Source organism: Galeopterus variegatus, unplaced genomic scaffold, assembly GCF_000696425.1.
Source record: "Galeopterus variegatus unplaced genomic scaffold, G_variegatus-3.0.2 Scaffold1756, whole genome shotgun sequence".
Taxonomy (NCBI): Eukaryota; Metazoa; Chordata; class Mammalia; order Dermoptera; family Cynocephalidae; genus Galeopterus; species Galeopterus variegatus.
Genome location: NW_007727867.1, coordinates 300,773 through 311,469, shown reverse-complemented (window position 1 = coordinate 311,469; position 10,697 = coordinate 300,773). Strand labels below are relative to the sequence as shown.

Genomic DNA, 10,697 nt, shown 5'->3' with positions numbered 1-10,697 from the left:
AAAGTCTGGTCCTCTTTTTCTTTATTTCCTGTGGTGGTGGGGTTGGCTAATTCCACTAACATTTGTAGAATAGTTAAACACATTTGCCAGTGGGGGAAGGAGGGAGGATTGGATCAGCAAAAACATGTTATTTGCAGAATAGGCCTCCTGATGGGTATTGAAGTTTGTTTGTGATTCACTCCTATCTTGTTTAGGTCCTGCTTTAGCTGTTTGAATTGGGATTGAATTAAACAGTGTGTTAAGTATCCTGCAAGATATCCTCTTAGAATCCTGAAAGACTGCCTTTTCAGGTTCTAAATCCTTCCCAAAAGTACTAACCAAATCATCCCTTGGGATCGTGTTTCAGGAGAGCAGTGAGAGTGGGTGCCATTTTGGAAGGTGTTCTAGAAAGGTATTTAGGAAAAGAGAGATCAGATTGCAGATCCCTCTCATTAAGAAGGAATGGAAGAGGAAAGGAACATTAGAAAGGAAATGATCAAAAGTGAGGGGATGGTCACCCATTTCTCAGGTGTGGGAACATTTTCTCCATGCATCAGCACAGTCAGAGTTAGGAGAGCTATTCAAAGTGATTGACAGAAATCACTTTATGGAAAGCAACCAGGGGAGACAAGCTGCTGCTGAATATGGTGTGAGGAGGCCCATTAAGCTGTCAGGAGCTGGGAACGGATGGTTAATCAGATGTGTGTTCCTTGTTACATCCCCTCTATTCCAGAAAGGAGAGGTCACTCTGGGCCTTCCCACAAGAAGATTTGTTGTCAATGTCAAGACTTTAATTAGATAAAGTCTGGGCCAGGTAGAGAGAGGCTGCTGAGTGGCTCTGACTAATGGATGAGCAAGAAGGGATGCAGGTGTTTCCCCTGAGCTTTGGAGACTGATCCTATCCTGTCCTGACTGAGCCAGGACTTAGAGGACAGTGGCCACAGGGTTTCCTAGAAACTGATGCTTATAGTTCTACTTACTCAAAAGCTCAGGGAAGGGAGTAATAAATGCAAATGTTTGGCAGGGGAAAAAAAAAAGCTAATTCTGGCTCCTGGCCCTATAAACGTTAAGATTCACAAAGCTCCTGGAAGAAAGTATACTGTGTAAGCTCTTTGGTGCATCTAAGCTTGAATTTTAACTACTCCTAGGACTATGCTTAGTTTTTTATATAATCTTATATAAATTATATGTACATATCAATTCGATGTTTGGGGAACTGTCCGGATGTTTTTAAATGCATCTAAGCTTGAATTTTAACTACTCCTAGGACTATGCTTAGTTTTTTATATAATCTTATTTAAATTATATGTACATATCAATTCGATGTTTGGGGAACTGTCCGGATGTTTTTAATATCAACGCTGGGAGATGGAAGTTTTCCCTGCATCCCATCTTAATCTCATCTTAACCTTGCTTTACCCTAACTAGCCTGCATCTAACAAGTTCAGGCTCTTGAACAAATAGTACACTGAAAATGATTTCAATGGGGAAGGCAAGATGCTTATGATTTAGGAATACAGTTTAATGAAATGTATATTTCCTACTTAGAAATTTATATTTCAAATTATAAATGAGTCTATAATTAGACAAAAATTCCTGGGAGCAAAAGCAGTATTCATTGAGTTTGGAGAGAGGAGCTCTTTTTTCCCTCAGTTTCTTTTCTAAAAATGAGTGCCTTTTGATGTAAAAAAGGCTAGTATATCTGAGGGATGTCAGAGAAAATGTTTACCTTGATTTATATATATATATATATTTTTTTCCTTTTTGTCTTTTTTTCGTGACCGGCAACAGATTGCAACCCTCAGTGTCGCGCCCACACCTCGCTCAGCCAGTGAGCGGCCGGTCTGTATGTGGGATCCGAACCCTCGGCGGGAGCGCCGCCACACTCCCAAGCGGCGCGCTGTAGCAGTGCGCCACCGGGCCGGCCCCTTGATTTATATTATTGATGATTTCTTATGTTCTCAAAGTCTGGCCGGGTTCTTGTAAAATGGTAAAAGCTAAGCAATTATCTGTTTCTTAAAATTCAGTTACCTTGTAGCTTCATTTGCAACAAAATATTAGACATTTACAATTAATTCAATCACTATATTTTAATTGTAGTATGTACATATACTTTAAGTTTTAATATAGAACAACCACTTTATGAGCAAATCAAGATAAATAATTCATTTTTATGTTCTTACATCTTTCAGATATGTAAAGATCAATAATAAAATAAGTAGTAAAACTACGTGTGTGTGTATTTCAGTTTTCCCACTCCCAAATTATTTTCCCAGAAAAGAAGTCCCCCAAAAGTTTACATTTCTGGCCAAAAGATCAAAATTATTTAAATCCTCTTGTCTTGATTTGACATTAAACCCAGGAACATATTTGCTAAACCCAGCTCTTCGGTGTGGAATGCCTTATATTAAAGTGTAATTTGTGAGACTGCAAGAACATTTGTACTCACAGTGGCTATAAACAAGGCAGACACTTTCATACTATTTAGCTATAAGCGTAGCTGTGTGCACAGGGGTATAAGTTGCGTGCAGATGGTTCTGCTCTAGCATTTTTATCAACTGTCAGTGCAGGCTTGTCACAGAGCAGCCCCAGCATCTCCAGTCTCAGGAACAAACCCAGGCCCCAGTCAGATGGGGAGAAGACCTACCTGCACCAAGTCGCAATATGTACCCACAGCCACAGTTCATGCCCTTCCTCCCACAAACACATGTCCTAGGGAACACTCATTTGGGTCCCAGGTGCCTGCAGAACCCCAGTACAGCTCAACATCCACACAAGGAAATTCCTTGTGCTTCTTATGTCACTTATCACTTCTCTTTTTGATCCAAGTTATTTTGTGTTTCTGCTTTGTTTCCTTTTATTAACGATAAACTCTTTGAGGTCAGGATCCATATCTGAGTCAACATAGACCAGATGGCAGGTTGCATACTGTTGATGCTTAATAATGTGTTTGGATGTAGAGACACAATGATGTGCCCAGAACAAAGCATGACAAGCTTCTGACATTTGGAGCAGGCTTCCTGGCTTCTCTCTAGAAGACTCCCACAGATACTAGTGCACCTGCTGATGAGCACAGGCCTGGAATCCCCGAGCAGTGCACACAGGAGGCTGGGGCTGGGAATAAGTGGGAAGTGGGAGACAGGAGTATTAGAGGAAGCAACAAAAAGACTGAAGAAGCTAATGAACTTGGCTGTGGGCATAGACATTCAGATGGCGCAGCCCCTGTTGCCGCTTCCCCTCCCTGACCATAACACTTTGGTGGATCTGGGGATTTCTCCCCAAACTACAGGGCATTTTCTAAGGGGAGGGCAGCTTTGCCTCTCTAATGGGCTTGACCTATAGGCCAGTGCACTCTCCACATACGAGCCACAGTTTCACCCTCCACAGACTGATCTGCAGGCTGGAGGCACCCACGTCCCCTTCCTGAGGAATGCTAGCCAGCTGTGGTCACAGCAGTGAGTACTCCAGGCAGGCAGGCTCAGCAGGGCATTGTCGGCTACCTGCAGCGTCCATCCGTCTAGCCCCAGGAGTGGCGGCTCAGAGGGCTCTGGGCTGGCTGCCCTGTGGAGGCGCCACCCCCAGGGAGCCGCTCAGCCGTCCGTAATGCTGAACAACTCCTGCATGAGGGGAGTAGCGAAGGGGTGTATGTCCTGGATGCGCAGTAGCCGCTGGGTGTGCTGGGCATTGATGCTGCGGAGCTCGGTGAGCATAGCCATGATCTTCAGGAACAGGAACCTGCAGGCCAGCCAGAGGAAAGTGTGGGGTGCTGCCTGCCCTTTCCCCGACCCACCAACCCCGGGGCTGCGCTGAGGTCACACTAGTCTAATCTCAGGACATCATCTCAGGTCAGCCAAGAGACAAGGCTTAAGCTCCTCTTTCAGTCTGTGGATGAGAAGAGCGGAACAGCCTTCCAGGTACTTGAGGCGGGAGCCATACTCTCCCCACTCCCACCCCATCCACGGGGGTTGAGCCTTTGTACATAGAGACCCCAGTGGAAAAGTCCAGACATTGCAGGCACCAAATGCATGGGGTTAACTGGGGGGAAGGGGAATCACCGCCTTGGTGAATGTCCAGGCATCAGGACTGAGTAGAGCAGTCATGGTTAAGGGCTGCAGGCTGGAACCCTTGCTGGATCTAGCTTTGGGATCTAGTGTCTGAGACATATCCATGCCTCAGTTTGCCCATGATGGAAAAGAAAGCTAGCACCTCCAGGTTCCTGGCTGCATACCGAGGGGGACCGAGCAAATAAAGATGTGGCCGCCACCAGCATCCCAGGATGCTGAGCCAAAAAGAAAGCTGGTGCAGGCCAAGTAGATATTTGAGTTTTTAAGTTCACACTATAATACCCAGTGCTGGCCTTAATCCTTCATGGCCTTGGGCTCAGTGCATTCAAGCTCATCCCTGGGCTGTGAGCATCAGACTGGGGACTAGGTCACAGGAACCTCTAAGGACCAGTGGAATTGTGGCAGCCCCTGTTTCAGCCAAGTCCTGAGCGGCCTTCCTCTTTTGAGTTATGACCAAAACAAACTAAGGAGTTTCCTACCCCATTTACTTGTGTTTTTCCTGGGAAGTGGTTAGCTAGTGCTCACAGGCATGAGCTTTAGACTTGGTCTGGCTGAGTCCACCTCTAGATTCTATCCCCCTGGCTGGCTGTGGAACCTAAGCAATTGTCCTGACCCTCAACTCCCTTGCAGGACAGTGGTGGTGCCACCCTCAGGCGAGTGTTTTGAGGATTAAAGGTGAAAATAAACTGCTTGGTATCAGGACTGGCACTTCTCAACAAACGGTAGCCATGATAGATCTATTTGTGATTACCATCATTATTGTCCTGTCTTTACTGTCATCATGGTTATTACTGGCTATGGCTAGAAGACCCTGTAGGAGACTCAGGAGAATATCTGGCTGTTTCCACTATTGATGACAGGAGTGTGAAAGGCCCTGGACAGGCACGAGTTGGGCACGGCCTCTGGCCCTCCGCAGGTTCCCTCATTACTGGGCTGGTGCTGAGGCTGACCTGGCAGAAGGTCACAGAACAGGGCCCCAGAGCCCTGGTCATCAGAGGCTTCCCCGGACATGGCTCTAGTCTGCTCTCCTGGAGAGGCCCAGGCAAGCAGGGGCCTGGCAGGCAGGACCTGCGTCCCTCCCTGCTGTGCTCACCGGTGGGCAGGCTGGGGCCGATTGTATTCTATGTAGGCCTTCAGGGTGACTGCAAACTGCTCCTGCAGCTGGTCCACCACACTGCGCTGCACCACGCCTGGGCGGTCTGGGGGAGAAGGGGGACAGAAAGGCAGCGTGGTGCCAGCAAGGCCATGAGGGCAAAGACAAGCTCAGTCTGGCCTAGAGAAGGGGAATTGACAGCAAACCACCTTCCAGAGCCACAGTCACTGCAGGGGAGTGAAGGAGGACAGGGCTCTGCACCACCCCCCTGCCCCAAGGAGAAACCAGCCGAGCTCCCCCCGATGCCCCGGCTGCACATTGAGTGGGGAGCAAGACCAGTGGCTGGGGCATTCCCGGGGAGGGCATAAGAGGGTGTGGGCAAGCCTGGGGAGGCCGCACCTGGGGAGAAGAGGGAGATGGCCTGCATCAGCACATATTCCTCCTTGTGCAGCTGCAGCTTCTTCAGCATGTAGTGGAATTTCAGCATGGGCTCCAGTAGCAGTTGCTGGAAGCCACCTGTGGGTGGTGCAGGATGGTGGGGCAGCATCTCAGGAAGCTGACTCAGGCCCAGCCTCCCCGTCAAGGTCTTTTTTCCATCACCCAATTCCCCTGACCAGCAAGCCCAGAACATGCATATCCTGCAGTGGCTCCCTTCCTCCCACAGCTGTGGAGAGCAGGCAAGCATCTCTCGGGCACCTGCGGGGTCTTCCAAGCAGTAGGACAGCCGACCACACTCCCAGGTCCCGGTCTCCGCATTGAACACGGTGTTGAATCTCAGTTGGCACAGCTCAAAGGTGGCCCCCTTCAGCAGGGAGATCTGGTCGTCGATGGGCAGGTCCCTGGCAGTGAAGATGGGGAGGGGACAACAGATCCCTGGGAAGCTGCCTACAAGCCAGCACCAGCACCTACTCCCATAATCCAGAGACTGGGGGAGTGGGAAGGACAGAGGCAGGACAGGCTCCTTCCCCCGAGGATTACTGCAGCTGCTTTCTGGTTGTCTCCTCTCTCTCCCCGCACAACCCACCAAGCAGATTACTCAGCCCTACGATATTCCTCTGCTCTTCTGCACTGCAGGCACTCTCCAGTGCCCCTCAGCTTGCCATCCAGGTCCCTCACAGCCTGGCCCCATCTTCCCTGACTCCCTCTACCAACCTACAGCCGATGCCTTGGCTCCTGGTCCCTGGCCTCATACTTCCTGCCTCACTTTCCCCACTTGGAATGATTGTCCCTTTAGCATCACTTACTAGTCCTTCAGGTCAAGCTATGTCTTTGCCCCTCCCAGAAGTCTTTCCAGAGTGCAGAGTCCTTCTGCAAGTGCCACTCCTTTGGCACGAGCTCCAGGAAGCGGGGATATTGGCTTCCTGTGGTCTATGTTGGATTTAATATGTACATACTTCTGCTGCTTCTCCCCAGGCAGCCTGCATGTCTTGAGCCCCACTCCTGGTGCTGAGCACAGGCCTGGCTCTGGTGGCTGCTTCATAAGCCTCTGACACTCATGATTACAGTGCCACCCCTCCCCTCCTGCAGGGACCTCTCCCTCCCAACCTGGTCTCACAAGCCCCCCAACCCCCTCCCCAAGAAGGCATTCCTGACAAGGAGGAGGCTCTGAGAGCTTGGGCAGCTGCTCTGGCTTTGGTCTCCTCAAGAATTCAGGCTCTGTGCTCCTCACACCCACCTTTCTTTTAGATCCATAATACTGAGCTACAGATGCCAGCAGATGGATCTTATTCTATGTCTGCCCATTGCCTGGCTCAGGACCCAGTGGGTAGCTGGCTCTGAAGTCTGCACTCTGGTCCTTCCAGATCTGCTTTCCACCACCCACCACTGATTAGCTGTGACCTAGGGTAAGTTCCTTAACCTCAGTGAACCTCAGTTTCTATCTGTCGAGTGAAGGGAATAGTGATGACTAGTGTCATTGTGCTCAAAACCTGTGGTCATGAGACAGAGCAAGTGACCTCCTGACCTCCTACCCTGGTGTTAAACTGTGGGTCAACAGATGTCAGCAGGTATCTGCAATGCCCAAATTTGTAAGTAGGCTTCTCTCCCTGCCCCCTTGACCTAATTTGCCACAACCTGAACCCAACTCCACTCTGTTGCCACCCTCACCCCGTTAAATAAGCCTTGTAAGTCACCCACAGGCCACAGGGGACCTGTGGGCTGCAGGAATGTAGCCTGCCCTCTGCCTGCTGATGAAGTCAGGGGCTGCTTGCGCATATGATTCAGCCCCACTTGACCAGGCTTGGCAAGGCAAGGTGGCCTACCCAAGGGCAGACACACCCAGCCCCATCTCCAGCCACAACAGACTACATATTGTGGGGATGAGGTTCCCAGCATACCACAAGGTTCCTGGGTCTCCTGCTGGGCCCAGCTGCCCCGTGGCTGTTGCCTCCATGCCCGGCCCCCAGGAGACCCGGCCCCAGGGAGACCCAGCCCTTTGGCTCTCAGGACCACCCATCCTCCCCATGGCCTTCTCAGCCCTCTCGTGGCCACAGACTGCTGGAGACCCAGTGTCTGTTCCTCTCTCCTTTCTTCTCTCTCTGGACTTCCTTCCCTTTCCTTCCAACTCATTCTTTGCTGTGGAACTGTCAACTTGTGATTCCCTTTTAGGGAGGGAAATTACGATGCAAATGTCCACCATGTGCTGGGTGCTCTTCAGATGTTTTTTCATCTCATATGGCACCCCTGCAAGGTACTCTTAGCTCCCATCTAGCAGATGGGGAGGCCAAGACACATTAGGTTAAATGGCAGGCTCACAGTCACAAGGTAATGAGCCACACAGCCAGGGCTCTATTCCCCAGCAGCACGGAGGGCACTGGGGGAAGAGAGAAAGGAGGGTCTTTTGGCACCAGCATTCCCAAATTCAGGGGGATCTACCACAGACCTTTTGAACCTCTTGGCCGTTTCCCGTTCCTTTCCACACCCATCCCTCCAGCCTCGATGTCCTACCTGAAATAGGAGATGACTTTGGCAAAGTTGATGATGCCTTTGAACATGTAGGTTGACATGTCAGCCATGTGGGGCAACAGGGAAAAGATCTCTTTCCCGCCACAGTCAGCTGGGGGTTTGTAGTTCCAGACGCTGCCATCCTCCCCCCGCAGCTTTAGGGAGACCTTCACAGTGCACAGATCTTCCCTGATCTGACTCCACTTGGCAGCTTCTTCCCCCGAGGAGGTCTGCAGAGACTCTGGAATCTCACGGCCATTGCTAAGCACATCCGGCAGCTGAGACACAAGCCAGGAGGTGGAAAGAGGAAAGACAGCATGTGTTTTCACAGCTAGGTCCCCACACAGGCCCGGGAGGCACAATCACAGGCACTCAGTCCTGTGCACACACGTGTGTGCACACACATCCCCTCACACAGCACTTGTGTCTTCTCTCCGGATCTATGAATGAGTTACATGCGTCCCTGCCCAGTCAGAATGGAGGGTGAGGAGGGCCTCTACCTATGCTGTGTCCCAAACATCTCAGACATTGGGCTCAGGAGACTCGGAGAGAAGAGGTAGGGAGCTACAGACGGAAAGAGCAGATCTGAGGTCACTGAGCTAATCTAGTTCTCTGAGCTGGGCAGGTCACCTGAGATCCCTGTGAGCACAGAGGGGAGAGAGAGTGCACCGAGAACACAGAGGCAGTGAACTTTGCTGGGATCACTACAAACACCAGTTCACAAAGGTCACACCCCCACTAGGTCTGGACCCTGTCCTCATAAAGCCCTGAATGAGAGGAACACTGGGGAACCTCTCAGCTTTCCCTCCATTTATCACTTAGACACAATTCGTACCTGCTATGGAAAGAGAAGGCAGCAATTCTCAAACCAGAGCCTGCGTGGGAATCACCTGGGGGTCTTGCCCCAGCCCAGAGCTTCCGATTCAGGAGGTCCGGGGTGGTCTGAGAATGTGCATTTTTAACAAGTTCCCAGGGGATACTGACGCTGCTGACCCAGGGGCCACACTTTGAGAACCCTTGGGAATGAGACGGGTTTTGAGGCGCTAGCCCAGGAGCAGAGCCAGCTCTAAAGCCTCCTACCCGGAAATTCTTGAAATGGGAGAAGGTGGTGTCAAAGGTCTTCATCTGAGCGTCCATCAGCTCCCTGATCATCATCTGCTGCTCTTCGGTCAGCCCCCGCACTCCCAGCCACTGCGTCCTCATCCGTTCTCTCTTCTTCATCTTGATCAAGGCCCGTCTCTGCTCCACGGCGGCGTCAGACATGATCACTGCAGGGACAGCAAGCAGGCTCAAGTATGCGTGTCCCTGGTCAGCCTCCAGCTCCCTGGGGAGCCACTGCGGAACCCTCTCAAGGCAGCGGAAGGCGGTAGGCGAAAGGGACAGTGATGGTGACAAGAAACTCTCCCTATCTAGACTTGAGAGGTCTGTGGGTTCCTCTGGAGAAACACTTGGGTGAGGACAGAGGTGAGGTGCAGCTAGTGTGCCGCCCTCTGAGGTGAGGCTTGTGAGGACACTGTGGGACTGTAGGAGTGTGGTCTTCAGAATCAAACAGAGCTGGCCTGGCTTTGCCTGGCTAACTGTGACCTTAAACAAGCGCCTTAACCTCTTCTACTTTGTAATCTGAATAACAGTGCGTACCTCACACTGCTGCTATGATGTGACATTCATGCAGAGTGCCTAAGATAGTTCCTGGTACGTAAGAGATGCTCAATAAATGGCACCTGGTATTATTCTTTTCTGGTGGGATATATACCAAAATGACTCTTCAGAGTCCCCCAAGTTCTCTAAGTCTCCAAGACCTCAGAGAGCTGAGGCCACTGCTTAGCAAGAAATAGCAACTCCGGCCACTTCCTATATAGCCTGGAGCTTTAGGGTCTTCCATGGATTCCTGGAGCCCACTCCTGTGTGCAGAGCAAAGCTGTAGTTTCCTTAGAAGGGAGAGATCCAGGACGTCCGTCTGCAGGGACAATCCAGTGAGGGCCTCACTCTCTCAGCTGGTTGCAGAAAAGGCTCTCGGCTAGCATGCCCAGAGAACATGTCCCCTGGAAGAGGCAGCCCACAGCCTTGGGCCACTCTGTGTTCGATGGAGACAAATACACATTGGCAGTTTCTAGCCTTTTCCCCAAGAGCTTCAATTTGAGTATTAAATATACTCAGATTAATACAAATATACCAAATATACCAAAGTGAAGCAGGTAGAACGAGAACACCCAGGTCCCCTGTCTGCCAACACTTCCCCTATAAGCGTCCAGGTCTGGGGCAGCCGGTAGGTGCTAGTAGCTGGGATGTTGGGGGTCATATCACACCGTGTGTATATCCTGCTTCCTCTCTCAAGTTCATCTCCCCCCAATTTGCTTACAACAGAGTGAGGACAATTAAGGAGGAGACAGAAAGAATCACGCAGGAGCAACTGAGCGGAGACCGGGGAAAGGCCCTGGCCAGAGATGCCCACCACACCTCCCAGAGCAGAGAATCAGGATGCCCGCCATCTCCCAAGTCCCTCCGGGATAGGCCCTCCGCGCTGCGGGGAGCCGAGCTGAGCGGCCACCGCCCTGCAGGGGCCTCCCGTCGCGCGCGCACTCGGCACACCCGCCCGCGCCCCCCCCCCCCCCCCCCCC

At 51.1% G+C, this 10,697-nt stretch overlaps 1 protein-coding gene across 1 annotated transcript in view; it reads right to left on the bottom strand.

Annotated features, from left to right (window-relative positions):
- Window positions 1-3,569: 3,569 nt before the first annotated feature.
- NR1I2 (nuclear receptor subfamily 1, group I, member 2) overlaps window positions 3,570-10,697 on the bottom strand; it is a 10,626-nt gene continuing 3,498 nt past the window's right edge. The window contains exons 3-8 of the mRNA XM_008578779.1: window positions 9,160-9,347; window positions 8,083-8,357; window positions 5,833-5,975; window positions 5,536-5,652; window positions 5,137-5,242; window positions 3,570-3,714 (exon numbers count right to left, since the gene is read on the bottom strand). Of these exons, the coding sequence (XP_008577001.1) occupies window positions 3,570-3,714; window positions 5,137-5,242; window positions 5,536-5,652; window positions 5,833-5,975; window positions 8,083-8,357; window positions 9,160-9,347 (974 nt within the window). The remainder of the gene's footprint in view (window positions 3,715-5,136; window positions 5,243-5,535; window positions 5,653-5,832; window positions 5,976-8,082; window positions 8,358-9,159; window positions 9,348-10,697) is intronic.